We start from the raw sequence: 21601 nt of genomic DNA, 5'->3' as shown, positions 1-21601 counted from the left end.
GAATGGCGACAATAGTATGTTTACGCACCTTCTAACCGGGACATCCTCACAACCGGGGACGCCCAATGTGAGAGGGTGTGTGTTTGTGATGCTTTTCTTAAAAAAAAAATACAGACTGAAAAACTTTATTTTCTTTTTATTGTTCGAAACAAATTAAAACAATCACATTTTAATTTATCACAGATATTAGGTCTGAATGAAAGCAACATGGCAACGCTCAGCGTTTTTTCTCGTCACTGTGTTACAAGCTTCGTCACCGGGAGATTTTTTTTATACAAATCTAATACTAGTACATTACAGCGAAGGACCCAGAAGTCAAACACTTAACTTTTTCATCCTCCTAATGACCATTGGGAAGTAGATGGATATACATTGTACTTGAAATTAAATCGTATCTACATTAAAACATCAGAAATCTGAAAGCTTGATGCAAACAAATATGAATAAAAGAATTTTCTCTAGTTAACTTGTGAATGGTTGAAAAAAGTTGAAAGCTTGATGAAACAAATATAGATATAAGAATTTCCTCTGGTTAACTTGTGGATGGTTGAAAAGTGGAGGATATTTAAAGATATCGCACATCTTGTTCCTTTTTTCGAAGAGGCCCAGCTCTTCTTGAAAAAAATAATTCCATTCATTTCTGAGGAATTCTTTTAAAGCATTCATTTTTTTCAAAGAATTTTTGCGATGATTATTTGTACTATAGTCAAAATAATGACAAAGGCCGTCTTGGCTGTAATTTCTTTTCCTGCATTCAGTGGTTGAGCAATACCTTCTCCATTACCTAAAATGGCAACAATACAAGACGATTAAAAGAGCAGATAATAGATGACAAAAGCTTCTCAAAAAGATTATCATAAATGTCAGATCAGAATTTAAATAAATAAACACAACCTTCGTCTGATGTGCAGTATCCACAAGTTTTACGACAACTCCTTTGCATATACGGCATCATATTCATGGCACAGTAACCCTGGGTCTTCCAGAAATTGCAGTGTTGTCCGACATCCTCACAAAATTCAGTATCTGTGTTAAAAAAATACAGTTTTTTGTGAAATCAAAATGCATTTCTGTTAGGAGGATGTTTAAGAAACATAGAAACATACACTTATTCCAAAGTTAACTTTTAAAGACTGATTTTATCCCCCCCCCTGAAAAACATTGCATAAACACCTGTTGTAAGAGGTGTATTTACCTTTTGTACATCTGCCACACGCTTTTTTACAGTAGAGGTTCATAAATCCGGGGGAGGAATCACAGTGTCCTCTTGTGGCCCAGAAATCACAGTAGTTATGTCCGTTCTTACAGCTGTCTGTTAGGAGGAGATTACGTGTTATGTGAAAATTGTATTTAAATGAACACCACAAAAAATTTTACTCACTTAAATGAGGTTTAACAAATGCTAGTGTTTTATACTTTTTAAATATATTCCCGAATCACAATATATTCATGCATGGGTGTTGTCCTCAAAGTTCGTGGGTGGACAATGTCAAAATAATTAGTTTTGATTGGACCGAATCCCCCCCCCCCCCAAAAAAATGCAGTTTTTTCATAAATACAGTTGAAAACTAGATAAAATTTTATTCTGACGTTAATAAAACAGAAATTTAGGTTTTCGATTCTTTCTGTATATTTACCTGAGACGGGTGTTTCAGTGACTGGGTTGGGAGCCGGAGTTGACGTCACGGTTGGTTTGTTGGTGACTTTATCTGTGTCGTCACACACCTTTAGTGGGTTGGAGGGATTGTCAGACGGACAGTAACACTTACAGTCACCGGCCTGGAAACCTCTGCCGGAACACTGCACCACTGTACAGTTGACTGGTGAGAAAAAAAAGTAAAACCGATTGGTTAATAAAAGGCCATAAGAGGCACATAATGCTCTACAAATCCTATATATTCCCTTCTTAACAAAATGTTGAATTATATTTAGGCACTTTTTGTGATCAAGCAGCCACGGGTAGGAGAGAGCTATATGCGGACTCCGGACCGTGGCTTGAGACGATGGGTCTATGGTTGCATTGAAATGTTTTAAAAGATGACAATCGGTTCGAATCAAATATTTTTCTTTTAATAAAAAAATATGCACATACCAAATAATAAACTTTGTTTATTATTTGGTATGTGTATATTTTTTTATTAAAAGAAAAATAAGTAACGTCAGGTGCCTGTGTATTTAGGATATATGCCACACTAAGTGAAAGAGACCGGAATATTTGATTCGAACCGATTGTCATCTTTTAAAACATTTCAATGCAACCATAGACCCATCGTCTCAAGCCACGGTCCGGAGTCCGCATATAGCTCTCTCCTACCCGTGGCTGCTTGATCACAAAAAGTGTCGTAATCGTGAATATTCACGCCTCTCTATTGTGACGTCATATTCAGTCAGTGGCAAGTTTTGTTTCCATCGCAATTGAAATCAAAACTGACGTCAACAGTATGGAAGAAATATTTCCTTTACTGCGATTGGATATTGAAAGGTCGCGATAAAGTTCATCTTCCGACTATGCTTTACTCGCATTGGTCAATATTTTAATGAGCTACGAAGAATTCTCTCCTCGTTCAACCACGGCCAGAATGGGAGAGGATCGTACATTTTGGCCGTGGTTTACGACGATGCCATAGACCTAAATTGAATATGATGCAGCATGCTGATTTTATAACATCGGAAAATTTTAAATTCACTCATCATAATTAGCACAGTATTGCTTAAGAGATGATAAGTACATAAATTTTTACCATTACAATGGTACATTAGATTCGCCAGCTTGATATCCAGAAAGCTCAGACCAGGGGCGTTCCCGATGACATTTTGGTATTCTGGGTCTTTGGTCCTAACAGTTATCATTCCATTGGTCGAGAAAGCCTAAATATTAGAATCGAAACACAGATATGTAAGTATCTCTTCAACATTAATATCTTAGGTAATAATTTTTACTGCAAATTTTCTAAAGCACATTGTATTCTCTGAACGTAATCAGAACATAAAACACACCTTTGAACTGTAGTGCATGATGCTTCTATAATCATACTCCACGTTGTAATCATCAACTTTGCTAATCGGAAGTCTGTCAAAGTTATAAGCCAGGGCTTCCGGTACGTTCTCCTTAACGATTTCTACAAAAGCGTCCCTGTCCGGTCTGGATTGTTCGTGTTGGAACCCGATTGCATGACCAAGCTCGTGGACAATCACTCTTTTCTGAAAACAAGTTAATTCTGATTAAATTCTTAGGAAGGTAATTTTCCTTTTTAAAAGTTTTATAAATCTTCATAATTGGCAATAAATGTATATTAATACACCCCCCCCCCCCCGGCATATTCATTCCTTTCGGACACTTACAACTCGACAGTTTCTTCCAAGATTTAATTCCTGTTCACCTTTAACCATACCAATGTAAGACGAACACCTGGAATATAACAATGAAAATTATCCGTAAATAATTTATGACACATATACTTTGTACATCTTCGCTAGCCAAGGGTTTCTGATACGCTACTCTCCTCATAAACCCTTGGCCTACGGTGTTCATAAAAATCGGGATTTTTTTCCAGAGTTCTGATTGGATTTCAGTACACACCTGTCGACCAATCATCAACTGTTTTTTGTAAATGACGATATTTTCGTTCGGGATACTTCTTGACTCTTTAATCTCGGAGTTGAAAAACGCAAGTAAATAACGATCCGTAAGATAACATGTAATTCTATGAAAAGCTATGGTGTCATCCAATATCTTCTAAATATGTGATTAAGAATCTATATTGAAGCTTCCGATTTTTACCATAAGTAATAAATAAACATTACTCAATTATTGCTTCTAAATTATTCTTGAAAAAACTTTAATTTAATTTTTTTTAAACACGTGTCTTTATTTTTGTCGATGACGCAATCTGTGCGTACCTGATAGATTCGAGATCACGTGACGAAAACAATCCCGTCTTTTGACTTCACGGTATGCCAAGGGTTTATGAGGAGAGTAGCGTAGCAGAAACCCTTGGCTAGCGAAGATGATACATTGTACTGTATTAGTATTTTGTAGCAAAACCCCTAAAATTTTCTTTGTCCTTTAATTCTTCATCGAACACTCTGCATAGGATTTTCATCCCCTTATGCTATGTCTAAAAATAACTTATCCACAATACCCGTTTCCGTTCTGGAATCGGACTTTGTTGACATCAGAGGGCGTGGCTTCCCTGATGGTAAGACATGTGTATTTGTTCCATTCATCCACAGCAGCTTTGATTTGTACTCTATCTGCAGCACCTGAAATAAAATCACAGGTATCGCAGAGTTGGAGTTGGCACAGTCAAGGGCTTAATTAAAATTCCCTTCCTTCTTCACATATTCAACAAAATTTACTAGAAATTAGTATACAAATGTAAGTAGTTATGTCTCACGAAGACGGATAAGATTATTAACTTGGTTTAGCGTTTTCTACAAATAAGTTTTTCATTTAACGCTTTTATTTGATTTCATTAAATATATATACAATGAAGCGCATTGAAGTGGTCAAATTTTCTGTTTGGATGGAACGTTTTGAGCTATCTTTAGATACGCCCATTTCTTTAGAAAGGAAAACTCGGTCAAATGATTCAATCGAATACCTGTAGAACAGGTATTTCATAAATATAACATCCAATGAAATTGACGGTTTACATAAACATCGAGTAAGCACGTGTTCGACTGATACATGTGCTATGCTAACTCCAATAAACATGATAAAATCATAATTATGGACAAATTCGTTGCAATGCGTGTTTTACATAAGCGGGAACTCTATACATAGCTCTTTCTTATTTAAAACTCTTAATTTCAATGTAACTCATGTTGCTTGTCGCGGGAAGTGTAGTGTCCTAAAACATTACGGCGGATATTCCTTTCTCGTTTCTAAAGAAATGGGCGTGTCGTTATGTTATAATTGACGTTCAAAACATGACTCAGAACGTTTCGTCCAAATGGAAAATTTTACCACTTCAATGCGCTTCATTGTATAAATGTATCAACTGCTAGCAAACGGTTTCTTTAAGTGACCATACAAATTATCGTGGTTGATTTGTTACATAATTTTCCATATCTTCTTGAACAAAACAATTTTTTTAAACACAAAAGTAAATAAGAATCCGTTGCTTTCCAGTTGGAGCCCTTATAATTAATTTAAATAAAAATAAATCTCTCTAACAAAAATAAGACAGTTATGCATGTTATCAGATTTCGAGGATGCCATATCTATGTGCAGTGTGTACAAATAATACATACTGCAAACTATTAATGTGGTTTTCTTACTGAAATCATTTGTGATTATGTAAGGAATCACTCTATTTGGCCAGCGTTTTCTTGTGTTTCTAGTTGCTTTCCTTTTCTTTTTCCGTTTACCACTTTCTAAAATGCTGAAAATAGTGAAAAAATGGTCAGGCAACATCAATTCATAATAAACTGAGGGGTTTATTCCCCGAATGGCTACTGGAATAAAACAACAAGTAATTATCACACTCAATTAAGGGGCCCTCTAAGGGGTACAGGTAGACTTACCGGTATGAATAATCTACCATAATTGAAACAAAATAAAATGGAAATTCACTTAATAAATATTTTGTATACATGTACATATTTTTTAAATAAATAATTTTACAAGCACAAATTATATATTAAAAACTATAAATTATCTTGAAGTTCTATTGATTAGCAGCACTGATATATGAGATAACTCTGTTTCACTTTCATATAACACATATTTACAATTTATTTAGTCATCTCTTTTCTTTGCAACTAAAGGATTGCCAAAAGGTGAAGAAGTTCATAAACTTCATCTGGATTTTATGATTATTTAATAGAATGTTTTGATAATTCAAAATGATAGATAAATAAAATAAATTAAACAAAACTTTATAGAAACACTTTATTTATCATTCATATATATCTACCGGTATATTATTAAAAAAAAAAAACTGGTTAATTTATCTAAAAGAGTTTGAAAATGTAGCACAAAAAGGGATAATAATTTTTAAGTTCTCAATCAATACTATTAATAATTTGGGGGAAAAATTAAATTAAAGGTACAATAAAAATTTCACTTTTCTTAAATCTTAATTTTATCTACTTATATATATTTTTATTCAGTATATTTCGGAAAATAGAAAACCCTCTGAATTAAAATATAATTGAATGAATATATCTGATTTACAAAATATTGCTTATCCAGGTAAACAATAGAATGTACCCCTGTTAATTGAGTGTGATAATTACTTGTTGTTTTATTCCAGTAGCCATTCGGGGAACACACCAACTGAGGAATGGTTATCCATTTCTTTTCTTGTCATCTCTTGCACAATTAAGGTCTTCCCGTCTTCTACGGAAGGCCTTTTTGTTGATCATTTATGATCTAATGCCCTCGCAATAGAAGTTGTGGGGGCATATCGTTTTATCTGTCCGTCTACTTTTGCAAAAAAAAAAAAAAAGAATTATAAAACTTTAACTTTTGGGGATATCTTTTTAACACTGTCACAATCAAAGTTGATTTTGTTATATGTTTATTTGTTTTTCTTTTATTAGTATTGCCCTGTGTTGAGCCTTATTTGTATTTAGCGTTTATCCTGCAAGGAGCCCCATTGTGACGCTCAGGTGATTTAAATATTTGGCCAGTCGCTATATAAGGTGATGTCAGGTTTGTCTTGGGTAGCGCACGTTTTCCTTGACCAGTGAAAGTAGTTTCACATGTCCATGGAGGGTTAGGTAGTTTTTCGTGGTAACTGAATCTCCAATCAGGGTAAGTGTAATTTACTTACATTTATTATATTAAAAAGTAATGCAGTATTATGTTAATTGAGCTTATTCTATTTTTATCCACGAGAAAGTGTTTGAATTGTATACGGGAATTTTACCACGTGCACATGCCGTGAGTTTAAGCGTAAAGTAATGATATTAGTTTATTACTCAGAGTGTAACGTTACATTGTATTATTATTTTGCTTTGCGAAGCGGTGTGATACATGTTAACTTAGTTAAAACTGTATGTTTAAACAAGTATATGTGTAAACATTTATGTTATGTTGTAAGGCAGCCCGTTCGGGGTCAAGCTTATTATGTCTACGCATATTTGTTGAAGGTCCCTATTGATACATGTACGTTAGTATGATTTGGTGCTGTCGGCGGAGGCAACCTAAGGGCGTGGTACGCTGGGCCGAGACCGTGAGAGAGGAAAAGTGGTTTCCCGGGTTTGGCAGCATTGCAGACGCTTAAGACGCGTGGGATAGGCGCGGGACGTCGAGGACGTGGTGGCATTTAGTGTAAGGGCGTGGTACCCGTAGGTCATGGACTGGTAAACACAGGAGGCGGGGACGGATATAGGAACGTGGTCTCAGGATGGACATTGATAGACATTTTGAAATTTTATAATTTTCATTTTGTATATTTGTATATATTTGTTTTTATATAAAATTGTAAATACAACAACAATCTTGTTATCACTGATCAAGCTTAATAGGGTGTCGTGACAAACACTTAAATTTAGGGCTTTTATATTTCAAATTTTTATTCCATGTGACTGTTCTTTGGGTACCCCCTTTTTAACCCACCTAACCTTGCCTTTGAGCATCAGTCTTAATTTGAATTCTAAACCATGTATTTCAAGTCCCCTTAAAGAATTGGTGGATGATAAAGAAAAGCTTTTTCTTCATCATCCGCCAATTCATTTAAATTTACGAATTGTGGCAAAAATGTAAAAAAAAAAATAATAATAATAATAATAACGAAGAAGAAGAAAAATGACCCTACTGCCTTGTATATTTATGACCTTATTTAATGTAAAAAGCACTCACATATCTTTTCGTGTGTCCACATAATCATCCAGATCAACTAAAATATCGAGCTCCAAACGGAGGGTCTTTGTACTGGTATTCGCTACGATGTCAAACGAGGTAGCTGAAACCAGAGAAAACATTTTTACTGTCTGTTTAGAACGTTCAATAAAATTAATAAAAACACTTATATTAGGAATTTACTGCTATTAATCTGTCAATAATATAGTAAGTGGTGAAAAAATTTCTTACTTCAATTTTCATTTGTGATATCAATCTTTTTATCTATCAAACAAAATTCGACTCACTTTCAACTGCAGCATTTGTGATCAGTTTATCGATAGGTGATGATGTCACGTGACCTATAACCTACAGCAGAAAATAATAAAAACGAATATTAGGATGAAAATGTGATCTATCTTTGGTAGTTGAGCTCTTTTGATACCTTTGCCATAAAAGCTTCCAAACAAGACGCCTTTTACTACACCCTTAATTGGCTGCTTACTTTCTTTCAATATTAACAAGCAAAGGGTTGGTTTAAAAAAAAAAGAACAGAATATCTTGGAAAAAGTTGAAACCCACTTCATGTCAAACAAATCTTTCAAATTGCCAATGTATTCATTAAGTGCTATTACATTATAAATACATGTAATATTGACAAGTTTTACTTGGAGAAACATTTGAGAAAGAGCGTAAAATCAATAAGTTTCCCATTTCCCCTTAGTTTGTGGAGCAGAATCATGTTTTTGGTTAATTTTAGTCCTAAAACTATCTCTACAAGTAACCTAGTGAACTACAAAACTGGATATGTTACAACTTCGTATTCATGTATTCTATTTCAAATTAGTCATAGGAAATGCATTAACAATCCAAATGAAATTACAACTTGGAGACCATGAGGTAATATTTAACGTATTCAGTAGAGAAGGAACCGAGTTAGCCTTTGACGTGTAAATCAGCTGTTTCATACCATATTCAACATCATACTGTGTAAGTAGGATTCCTGTTTGTTGTAACATATTTTACGTATTGGAGTTCGAGATACACATATGATGACGGTAATTCAATTTATTGTTGAAAATAAAGCTGGTCAAGACATGGCATTGTTTTTCGGGGGAGGGGGATAAATACCCCCCCCCCCCCGAAAATTGAATTGTTTAAACTTAAACCTAATGGGGTATAAGGATTTTCGACAAAAATTATTTGAGTATTACTACAAATGAGGGTTCAACCGTACTGCAACAAGAACTAATGAGAATTGAATAATGAACATGCATTTTTAGCACACACACCCCTCCAATAGTAAGGATCCGTAGTCTAATTTAGGCTAGTCAAAAAGTTAGTCATTTTGTCAGAATCGTTTCCTTTGAGAACTTGTAACATTGGCGTCGGAAGCAAATTGAAAGTGGGGGGGGGGGCTAAGTATAAAAAAAAAATTATTATACCTTCAAAAAACCTGATAAGCAAAAAAAAAAAACAAAAAAAGGAAATTTCTTTCCCAACCACGAAAATCCTATTTCGTGGGGTGGGGGGTGTAGGTTCGAACTTCAGTACCAATTTTTTTTCCAAACACCACCACTTTCCCTATTTTTAAACTATACTGCGACGTGTCTGTGGAAAGTGGGGGCTAAACCTACGAAGCAATGTTCAATGTCTATACTAAGTATATATTTGGGAAAAAAGTGGTGGGGGGGGGGGGGGGCTAAGCCCCCCCCCCCCCCCCCCTTGTTCCGACACCTATGCATAAACTATGAAGATTGTTTTATTTCGTTTTGTTAACTGGGTTAACGTGTATGAGGACGTCTTAGCGCAGCCGTCATGACACAGATACCGTATACAATGTTTTATGAACCACATGCACATCCGACATTATTATTGAATGTTGTCTGATTTAGTAATTATAGATTTCCGCTCTTTTCTTGATAACAATATTACTACATAATCTCCATATATAGGCATTAGAGTCAGGTGCCAGAAAAATCAAAACAATGTCTGATAAACGTAAACAGTGCACGTGCACATGCCCGTGCACGTGCCCATAACTTTTCTACGTTTTCTAGGTAAAAATCTTTGACCTTAACAATTAAATTCTTAAATAAATTATAATGAACCATAAGAGAAAAATGACTCCCCCTCCTCTTGAGAGAAATTTTACTTTCTGATAAAAATCAGAATTCAGAGTCAGTATTCTTACATGCTTTTGACAATATGGTGTAGGCAAAAATTGGCTCAGGATCGTATAAGAACTACTTTCTCAAGAAAACCATATCTTATTTGAAGTGTTCATGTACATGTACTTGGAAGTCATGAGCGTTAATAAAGGAATGTTTTATGTATAATCACTATCAAAAGACCTACAGTGTAACACCGTTTTGACGAACAGTTGTAAACGTACTGAACATCCACAGTTTACTCTTGCAATAAAGATGTATTCTTCTGCAACAGTGTATTCCTCACGCAAATATACTTAGTATAATGCGAAATCTTCCTTTTTGCCCATTTGATTTAATGTTATTTGGTAGGGGGTGGGATGGGGTTGGTACACTTGTATTTCAATGCGATTGGAAACTGAACTTAAAAAAATCTATATACTTGAAGAAGTCGTTGCGTCTTACAAAATATATTTTAGCAACAACTTTATCTTCAAAAATAAAAAAAAAGTTATGTACATTAATGATTTCTGGTTATGGCTATATCTAAACATTTATGATCATAAATGTACACGTGGATTAATCTCTATAAAGATATCCTGTAATTTATGAAGGCAAAATAGGTTAAATGGGGTCTTTAAAAGATTCAGTTGCTAACAGAAACAAAAGTATCAAAACGAACACAAAATAATCATATTTCATAAATGTCATTATACTTCGTCCATCATTCAAATCATTCCAAAAACTACTAGCTATATAAAGTGGGTTTGAACCATTCATTCATATTTAAATCTTAATTAAATAAGGATGCAGATATGTGAAAAGTTTTCAATGAAAAAGCAATGTCACGTGATTAGAATTCAAACCAGTCAGAATTTGAATTAAAATTGAATTTACCTGCACAAGAGGGATCAGAATCGATAACAAAAAAGTATCCATATCGATTATAGATCACAATATCAATCAATCATGTCATCTTCATATTTCATACATGTATTTATATGCATGTATACAGGATATATCAAAAGTGCGTCATACTGACGACCGATCGATGGAAGAAATCAAATTTAATATTAATATTATGACTTAGAATTGATTTCAATTTTTTTCATATAAATTTATTATGATTTTAAAAGAATCTTCAAAGTGTCTTTTGTGCTTTTGAATGGAATATTTAAAAAAAATTAATTTCTCATTAATGTATTATATATAATGCGATTCACAATTTTTGATATATACTGTATAACGTGACAAATGTTAGGACAGGTTACAGATACATCCTGAATGGCGAGAAATCCTCCTCATTTCTTACAGCATCATTTTTTTCTATCAACAAATCACAAAATAGAAGAAAAAAATCTTTACTAATTTTAATTTTTTTTTTGTTCAGAATTGAAACCAAGCAATTATTTGGAGCTGATGAAAAGTAATGTTACAATGATAAAAGATTTTTTAAGAAAATGAAAGAAAATAAATTTTAAAATGTAACACTGTCTACTACCTTCATTTGTTAGAACTTTTAAAAAAATCATCATTCTTTCTTGTATTTTATGACAGTTATTAATTGTGACATACAAAAATATGAAAAAATTAAATTCTGTTTTGAAATAATTAAATTTTTGATGAAGTCATAAGGGGATGGAGTGGCGAGCTTTTGCAAAGTTTTTTGAAAAGGGAAGGAGTATCACTTAAATACCATTTTAGAGAAATCGGATTTTCTTGAATCTAGCCTTAGATACCGTTGCATATTAGAATGCTACTAAATTAGAATTCATCTGTGATGTCTTGCAATGATAGCAGTCTTTTTTTAACACTAGCTATATCAAATAAAGGAATTAGAAGGAAATGGAAGACCTAGAATATCGAAAAAGGATAAAATTCCTGACAATTTCTCTGAGTGCCTGGATACCTGTAGTTTTTAACCTTAAAATAACTGTGAATCAATTTTCAACTTCTAAATTATGTTTCTAATCGCTTTTCCTGAATATATATATTTGAAATTTGAAGAAGAAAAAATCCCCATATATGATACTTTATTATGTTTCAAACTATGAGGAAATATTGTGGATAAATTTACCTTACTTTGTGGGTCCAGAGATATTCTTATGAGTATTTTCAATGACTTATCTGCAAATTTTAAGAACCTGAGGATCAGACTACCTTAAAAACAAGTTACGTCCCTAAACTTGCAAACCAAAACTAGTTTCGGTGAACCATAAAGAACAAGGCACGGTTTCAATACAAAATCTGGCTCTACGTTCTTCTTTTTACATGACCTCCTAAATGCTTATTGCGATGTCAAGAACTTTATCAAATTCATGCGTTAAACTCACATTTCAGCCAATTGCATATTTTTTTGAAAACATTAAATTGTAAGGTCACTAAAGCCAAAACTGTACCGTCTTTGATTCTTTGGTTTGAGGATTGAGACTTAAGTTTACCAAAATTTGGCTTTGGGTTCTTAATGATAATCATCGATTTTAACACTAACCGGAGCACAAGGCCCAATCATTATAATGCAATCGGTCCCACTTTCGAAAGGGTAAAGAGGGATTTGGGGTTAGGGCAATAAACGCAGTTGCTAAGTTAAAAAGTAGACACCTTTCATCAAATGTATGTCACAATCTTCACAAAATTTATTTAAATTCATTTGTTTACATAAAATTTATGAATTGAATTCCACGAATCTGATGTCACGAGAGTCCCAGTTTCAAGTCCAGCTTCTTGTAAACAAGTCGTGTAATCACGTGCAATAACATCTAATCCCCAGGAAGAAGGTGACCCCATTATATACACTTATCAACTGTTTGTTTGAGTGACCAACATCCACATAAGGATCACATACAATGCAAGTATTATGCAACATGAAATATATATTGAAGACATCGTTAATTTTAACAATTATGTTCACCTTTTTGAAACATATTGCACAAAATATTTGTAATTTTGCCACTGCTCTTGGGACGGAGGTATTTTTGAGGAAATGTTTCACTTTGTACCTCATAGCTTTATCATGAATGTATTATTACTTGAAAAAAGTAATATTACTGTATGTAATCACTAATTCTCTAGCTCATAAGCAAAACCCAGAAGGCAAAATACAATGCATTTAAAAGTTTAATACAATACATCAATACATGTATCATAAAAACAGTTTTTAAATTAACAATGTAAATACTCATGGTTGCATTTAATTGAAAAAAGTGCACTTTGAGAGTATACTAGTAATGCCACTTTTAGATTAAATTATAACAACCCGCCTATATACCAACAAATAACTAGATTGACGTTCAATATGTCTCCATATTAAATCCAAAACATTGCCCTTTTTTACAATAAAGTTACACAACATATTTTTCTTCTTCTTCTTCTTCCTGCAAATAATCATATTAAATGTTTTTAAATGCATTTTTTTGTATTTTGCGCGCAAGTGGACAAAGTGATATAGGCGTAACTTTTTAAATTTTTGATGAAATGCTTTGAAACTTATAACATAAGGATATATTAGTGATCAATGACATGGTCAAAATAGTTCTGTATTCAATTCTCAATATCTTTCTTGTTTTTTGAATCCTTTGTTTTTTTGCATTACAATATCCTACATGACATATAGCAATTATCATGAAAACACGTGCATGCACGTGACTTATTGGCTGAAACTTTAAATAGCTATAACCCTTTGATTTTCAACCAGGCATTACTCTTACAAGAAAATATCCAACATGTACATGCATACAACTGTCAAGTTACACTTTAAACAGCTACATTTTTGTCAAATTCTACCCTTAAAGGTAAGCTGAAATTGTTTTAATTTTACTTATAAATTAGATTTCTTTCAGAGAATTATCAATCAAAACACATTTTTAAATGAGTGAACAGACAAATGCATATACATTTATGTTGAACATGTAATTAATAATAAAACATTTAACATTTTTGGCTTCATAAGTTCACAATGGTAAGATGACTAAATAATTTGTCAAGTTAAAAGACATTTTTGTCAAATTCTACCCTTAAAGGTAAGCTGAAACTGTTTTAATTTTAATCATAAATTAGATTTCTGATTAAGAGAGATATACTCATTAATTTTTGACATAAATGTCTATTATTCCTTTATAAATTTGTCAAGTTGAAGTGTCTTTTTTGTCCAATTTTGCCCCGCAAGCCATGCTATAATTGTTTGTATTTTGCTCAGCATATAAATTTCCTTTGGAAAATCATAAGAGTTTAAAAAACATTTTATATCAGTGAGCAGAGGGTTTATGAACCTTAAATGCATCAATAAATTTTTTCATGTAAAAGTACACATATGAATAAAAGATATGAAAATAAGTATGAGTATTGCTGTAGAATATTGTAATGAAAAACCAGAAGTCTCTGTCGAGACTGAAGCTCTACTGGTTTGTACTTATAACAAAAAAGAGAAAAGTAGCTTGGGACTTGAAATTTTACAGCAGCAATAAATAGAATAAAAATCTTTGATTAAGTCTCTTTTTGTGACAAGATATTGCAATATAAGACTACAACTGTAGGAGTAGCTTTTGATTAAATTTTACAGTATTTTCAATTTTAGTTACCATGGAACACCATTCATCAAAATAAAAAAGTAAAAAAAAATACCATAAAGACAATTATGTATCTCAGCGTAGTCTACTTGTATGGCACATTAAATAATAATAACACTAAAACTGTAGGAGGAGTAGCATTTTGAGAGTACATGTGTATTTTACAGAAATTTCTATTTTTAGTAACCACGGCAACACCTTTCATCGAAATCAAGAACTGATACATAGAATTATATATCTTATGGTAGTCTACTTGTTTGTGAAGTTATATTGAAATCAGACCAAAACTATAGGTGGAGTAGCATTTTGAGAGTTTTTCAAAGAAATTTCTATTTTTAGTAACCATGGCAACAACGTTCATTGAAATCAAAAACCGATATATAGAATTATGTATCTTAGTGTAGTCTACTTGTGTGCCAAGTTATATTATAATCAAACCAAAACTGTAGGAGGAGTAGCATTTTGAGAGTTTTTCAAAGAAATTTCTATTTTTAGTAACTACGGCAACACCGTTCATCGAAATCAAAAACCGATATATAGAATTATGTATATTAGTGTAATCTACTTATTTGCACAGTTATATTGAAATCTGACCAAAACTGTAGGAGAAGTAGCATTTTGAAAGTTTTTCAAAGAAATTTCTATTTTTAGTAACCACAGCAACACCGTTCATTGAAATCAAAAACCGATATACAGAATTATGTATCTTAGTGTAGTCTACTTGTTTGCCAAGTTATACTGAAATGAGACCAAATCTGTAGGAGGAGTAGCATTTTGAAAATTTGTTTACAGACAGACAGACGGACGGATGCCAGATGCATTGACCAGTAGAGCTAAAAAAAGGTCATGAGTGGATAATAATGAAAAGCAATGTGACATAAATAGAAAATGTCCTTGTAGATGTTAATTCCACATTTAAGGCCATGGATCTAGGTCATTGTGTTAATTCCTTGTCAGAACTGAAAGAAACATCTATCAATCTTATCTTTGCTTGCAATTAAAAAGTGATTATTAAAGTTTTAGGAAAAACATATTTATATTGAAACATCAATCCTTATGAATTTGATAGATCTTTAAGTTTTGTAAATAGATTAACAAAACTTAATTTGCAGGTAACAGCTGGTAATTAAATTGTTAAGGAAGTCGGAAGTTTACTAAATCTGCAACATGCATATTGCAATTTAGAATCAATCTTTTTATAAACATTTATTAAAATGTATGTTTCATCATTTAAGTGGAGTGCAGAGTTTAAAAAAAGAGTGAGAAAATGATAACATGCATGTTCACCTGAGATCATGACAAAATGTCCATCAAGAGTCACAAAATGTAAAAATGAAGCTATATTTTGTCTTATAAGATTTATAATAAATACATCTGAGTTTTACATATATTTATCAAGGTGTAAAAAAGACAAGATTAAAAAAGATTATAAATATTTCATGAATCCTGAGATGAGTCTTCATTTTGTAATCTGGTGTAGTTTGGAAGGTCATCTTTTTGAATAATTTTTTCGTACTCAACCATTTCTGGCTTAATAAATAATAATGAAATTTCTTCGATTGTTTTTCCTTTTGTTTCTGGAACTCTTCTGTAAATGAAGATTAAGAAAACAAACAGTAGCACCACAAATGGGAGGAAGGAATATTGATGAATCAGCAACTCCTACAAAACAAACAAAAGACAATGTAAGACTGCAATAAAATTAAATGGAAGAATATTAATTTTGAATGCAGAATTTTTAATGTAATTGAAAAGGAGGAATGCATAAAGAAAATATATGGTTGGACAAATAATTGAACCGTGACCTCTGTATTACTTATCAGATGCCCTACCACAGAGCTACACAGGCTGATATTCATGGTCCAGATAGCCTGAACTTCTACACAATAATACATTTAAACTATACCTTATTTCCTTCCAAAACTTTATCTGTATAGAATTAAATTAATGCAAAGCTTTAAAGCTACAATTATCCTTCATATATTACATATGTAACACTGCACTTAAGCATTTGAAATGACATTGGTTAAAGTGGGAATGCAGCAAAAAATGCTTACATTTAATATAGGAAATACCAGTCCAACTGTGAAGTTGGAGAACCAGTTTACCATGGTGGACACGGAGACTGCTGCTGATCGCGGACCCTGAGAGAAAATCTCAGCCACCATGAACCAGGGAATTGAACCTGTCAAAATCCAGAATACACACTTTCATACCAATATACTTTGATAAGGGAAAAAGTGTCAATACTGTTTATTAATGATGAATAAAGAAGTTGATGAATTTTTTTCCCCAAAATTAAAATAAAAAAATATTTTGTTAGGTTTGTTTACAGCAGAAATTAAATTTTTATCATAGTTGTCTACAGAATAATAATAATGTAAATCTTATTTTAAAATTTCTAGTACTATAAACAAGCCAAATACTCTGTGCAATGGAGTAATTTTTCTAGCTAAGGATGACAGCATTACCTCATAATACCTCATAATCTTATATAACGGATAATCTGTATCCTGCTTTTGATAATCTACTATTTGCATGTATATTTGTGTGTATATAAATAGATTTCTGGTATAAATATTACATACACTTTATATTAAATTGTGTATAATAAAGTGTCTATTTTAGTATATTTAGCACCAGGACATTATAAACACTGTATACTTTACAAAAACAGGAAGGTCAACAGCCTGTAATCTGATCATTTACTGGTTCACAAAATTAACAGTGTTAAAGGGGGATAATTTTGACAAAATACACTGTTTATCTTATCCTCTATCAGTCACCCAATATTCAAACAATCAGAGAGAGAGAGAGAGAGAGAGAGAGAGAGAATTTCATTTCAACTGACCTGGTCCTGAGGCAAAGGAGACAATATAACATATCACAGCTACTATGGCAACATAGGACATCCAAGAAATTCCTGCATCCTTAAAATAAAAGTTTACATTGACATAAGAGTTATACATATAGTACACAGTATATAAAAATAGTCATGTAAACAAGTTATTAACTAAATGTAATTACTACAATCTAAGAAAATTAATTTTTAATATAAAGGTAAGTAAAAACTTACTTTGATGAGTATAAGTGACAGTGCTAATATGGAACTGAATATAAATAATCCTCCAACACCTATTAATAGAAGTCTTCGTCTTCCAGCTTTATCCATAATGAAAGCGGAGACAAAGGTCATGGCGACATTGACCCCTCCTGTTGCTAGGGTAGCATACTCAGCTTCATGTATGCTTAGCCCAGCTGTTTGAAAAATTTCTGTGGAGTAATATATCACCTAAGGAAAACAAAAAGATGTTTTAAAACAAATCTAATGTTGTGACATTTTCAAATAGTAAAACAGATTTTAAGAGTGTTTGGGACATCCATGGTAGGATTGAAATAATGGCAAAAAGCAGCATAGCTAACTATATACCCCTCATAATAAAATAAAATAAATATACCAAGTGTTTAATAATTTCAGATATGTTTAAACACTTTTCTTTCATTCACATTTGCAAATGTGAATAAAATCTAAATATATTAACATGCAGATAAATTTGGAAAATGTTTCATACAATACTAAATTATTATTTATGAAAATTAAGCTATTTCAGAGTAAAAACTTACAGCATTGATGCCACTGAACTGTTGAGTGAGCTGTAAAACTACACTGATTGTCAGTGGATCCCTGAGAAATCTGTCATGGAATAAATCCATAAATGTAAACTGAAAATCATAAGTACAAAAAATAATTTATTAATCAACAGTTCAAGCTCGGTTCATAAACTAAATACCGGGTAACAATCAAAATATAATATTACAACAATATCAGATAAAATACATGTATGTCCTTAACAAGATTTGATGGGAGTGAGTGTATTCTGACTAATATGGTGTGTTATTACAGGACATTCTGACCTTTGGCATTCTTTTCTGTTTCTCTCCTTCACTTCTCATCTCTTCTAACTCCTCCCCAACATCATCTGTGGCCCTCAGCCAGATCAGAGCTGCAGGTCACAACAACAATTAATTGTTAGTTTATTGGTCAGTCTATTAATTCTAACTTAAGTCAGGTGAGGGATTTACAAAAACATCAGAATTATTTTATACGTTTATACAATGTACCTATTTCTATAGTTATATCTTATTTCATAGATGGAATGGCTAAGTTTATGTTAAACAGTTATTTTATGTCATTTGACACTCTGTAAACCTTTTTCAGCTTCATCTTCATCTTTCATCACAAGCATCAGGAAGCGAGGAGATTCTGGACACCATGGTAACAAACACAGCATCATGGCTACTGGAATGACTGTAGCACCTTTGGTAAGAATTGACACACTGCCAATTATCTTAATTAATAAAGATCTGAATGATAAACCCAGATTGTTATAACATAAGCTTCAAAGTCATCTTTATATATTCACTCAATATCAAAGTTTATCAATGCTTGTAAATTCATAAGAACAATTTATCTTAAAAAAATATACCTAAAACATATTGAAATAGATGTTCTGTCCCCATGACAACATCCAGCCCCAGAATCTGAGCGACCAGCACCCCTGAGGTGATAGCCAGCTGATTGAAGACCCCAGCAAACCCTCTCAGAGAAGTGGGAGCTATCTCAGAAAGGTATAATGGAGCTGCTCCAGAATTTATCCCTGAAAGTTTGAATAAAGTTTAAAAATTTGTTTTAATGCTTTTGCAATGGACATCCCTGAAGTTGAAAAAGCTAAAAATGACTTAAATAAGTAAGTCATCACAAATTTCTTCAACTTAATTCTAAAAGCATGTACAAGTAACATGAAAAAAGTACTGTACTGGTTTAATTTATTTTTGTCAAGACATAAACAATCTGATACCTGCACATATGCCAACCAATAAACGACCAGCTATCATCATTTCAAAGGAATAAACAAAACGGAATGAGAACATTAGCCCTGCAGCAATCAAGTGAAGGAGATTGTTTCTCAGCAGAGCCCCTTTCCTAAAATATAAGGTGTTCACAGTGAAAAAAAAACCTTATGTAATGTAATTTTTTTTTCATTAATAGGAATTTGAAAAAAATCACCATACCTTCCATATTTATTGCACCAATATCCCGCACTGAGCCCCCCAACCATCCCTCCAAATGCAAATATAGACACAGTAGTTGCCCATAGGATAGACAGTTCTGTGGGAGAGAGGTACCCAGTGGAGGTCACGTCACTCGTATTGGTCGCGTCACTTGTATTGGTTGTATAAGGATCATTTCCATACCTTTTGTGATAACTTGCATTGTAAAAATCCTTTAAAACCTAAAACAAATGAAAGAAAAGATCTACTTTGACATCTAGTTTCTAAATCAATGCATGGTTAAAGATTTTTATTTGCAAAATAGAGTAAGTAAATCTTAACAATGGCTGAATGATATACTCCTAAAAGTACCTTTACAGTCATCAGCCATAGTTATAATAGAAATAAATGTCTAACAGTGTTGTTCTATTAACTTACAGCTGCTGGGGTATTGACTACCCCTGTGTTATAGCCCAACATAAAAGAAGATCCACAAACACATGCTGCTATGGCTAAAGCAAGACTCTTTGTAAAATTCTGAAAAAAAAATGTTTAATTACAAACTAATAAATTGGTACATACAAGGTGTATTGAAAGAGATAAGCTTATTTTCATAGAAGCAATATAATTTTCAATTTTCTTTACCATTAAAATTCCATAAAATTGAACTTTTATTGATGTGCATAAGATTCCCTTTGTGTTTCTGACTGAACCCTAGTCTAATTATGATCAGGGGATCATGCTAAGTCCGAGCAATCTAAGTCCGGGCAAGAAAGGAATATTGTTGAGAATTATATACGTAACATTATTCCTAGGTTCCTATTATTCAAAGTCAAACCCCTGCTTTTACATTTTGACATGTCAACAAATAAAAGCACCATGGGTAAGAGTCTATAAAGGTTTGGCAAAGACAATGAAATGTTGATTTATTCCATTTGATGGTCAATTATCCATACAAGTCTCAACATTTAGTATTTCTGACTATATTGGAGAAAAAATAATTTTATTCAATTCTACAGAATGGAGTGGGGTTGCACATAGTTTTAACTTGTGTGGAATAAAATGTCGACATTTATCAATGCAATAAAAGAACAATATAGGTACCAACCTAATTTTAAAAAAATGTGACATTCCAAATCTTTTACTTTAAAAAAAGTCCCTAGTCCAAATAATGTTGCACTTATTCATTGTATTCCGTGCCTCCAATATGATTATGAATGATTGATCACTAAACATGGACAAACCACCATTTGCTGGTGTAGCTAGCTGTGCCAAACCTAACCATGGGTTGACATGGGTATAATAAGTTATTATGATGGGTTACTATTATTAGTTCTGTATAAAAGACCACCACAAAAACTAAAGTTTTCAAAGATTACGAGTATTACTGTGTTAAAGTAAAAGCTTAACCTGTTTTGATGTTGCAGTAACAATGGCATCAATTTCTTTTTCAGACAATGTTAAATTCTTCTCGACATTATCCTCGTTGTCAGAAGAATACTTGTCGCCATCAGAGGCACCAAGCAGTGGACGTCTTTCCATTTTTAATGCAAGCTTAGAAACTCACACAATACAATTGTATTAAGGGGACAATCCCCGATTACAGATTTTAGTCCCACTTTCTGTTATGGGCGTCCATTTTGATTGTTGACAGGGCAGTCACATGACATCCACGTGACTAGAAACATCGTTATCATCAACTCGTTCCACTACTAATTCATTTTTCTTCAGAAGGAAACTCAAATAAAATTCAACCGCGGTTGAGGGAAGAAATTATATATTATTTACTTAAACTGTACCTTTTAACAGGTTGGGACCACTCACCCAATTGATGTATAATAGTCCGTTTGGGATACACATGAAATATCCCAAATGAGGTATTTTACAGTGTAAAAATGAAAATTTTTATTCCTGCAACCCTACAGTTTATATGATTGATCCCCAAGAAGTTATGGAACTTCCGAGGGATCAATCTCCCAAACAATGGCCATACAGAAGATATTGTCAACCAATAATTATTCCTTTATAAGTGTCTTGATGCG

General features: G+C 32.8%; 1 protein-coding gene across 1 annotated transcript; it reads right to left on the bottom strand.

Annotated features, from left to right (window-relative positions):
* Positions 1–181: 181 nt before the first annotated feature.
* LOC134252040 (membrane transporter D1-like) lies at positions 182–21154 on the bottom strand. The gene is made up of 22 exons (XM_062734462.1): positions 20970–21154; positions 19998–20096; positions 19581–19801; positions 19367–19491; positions 18995–19165; positions 18718–18825; positions 18423–18511; positions 18132–18230; positions 17584–17799; positions 17359–17437; positions 16565–16692; positions 15948–16169; positions 8101–8161; positions 7814–7916; positions 5284–5387; positions 4143–4263; positions 3343–3409; positions 2742–2868; positions 1638–1820; positions 1196–1312; positions 895–1026; positions 182–784 (listed from the first exon to the last, which is right to left on the bottom strand). Exons 1-22 carry the CDS (start codon positions 21099–21101, stop codon positions 672–674), a joined length of 2817 nt encoding a protein of 938 aa, XP_062590446.1. The 5' UTR covers positions 21102–21154; the 3' UTR covers positions 182–671.
* Positions 21155–21601: the final 447 nt, after the last annotated feature.

The sequence above is a fragment of the Saccostrea cucullata genome, unplaced genomic scaffold (genome assembly GCF_032062105.1).
Source record: "Saccostrea cucullata isolate Sc308-1 unplaced genomic scaffold, CSIRO_AGI_Scuc_v1 ctg6, whole genome shotgun sequence".
Lineage (NCBI taxonomy): Eukaryota > Metazoa > Mollusca > Bivalvia > Ostreida > Ostreidae > Saccostrea > Saccostrea cuccullata.
Note: the sequence above shows the minus strand (reverse complement) of the source record. Positions and strands in the feature narration are given on the sequence as shown.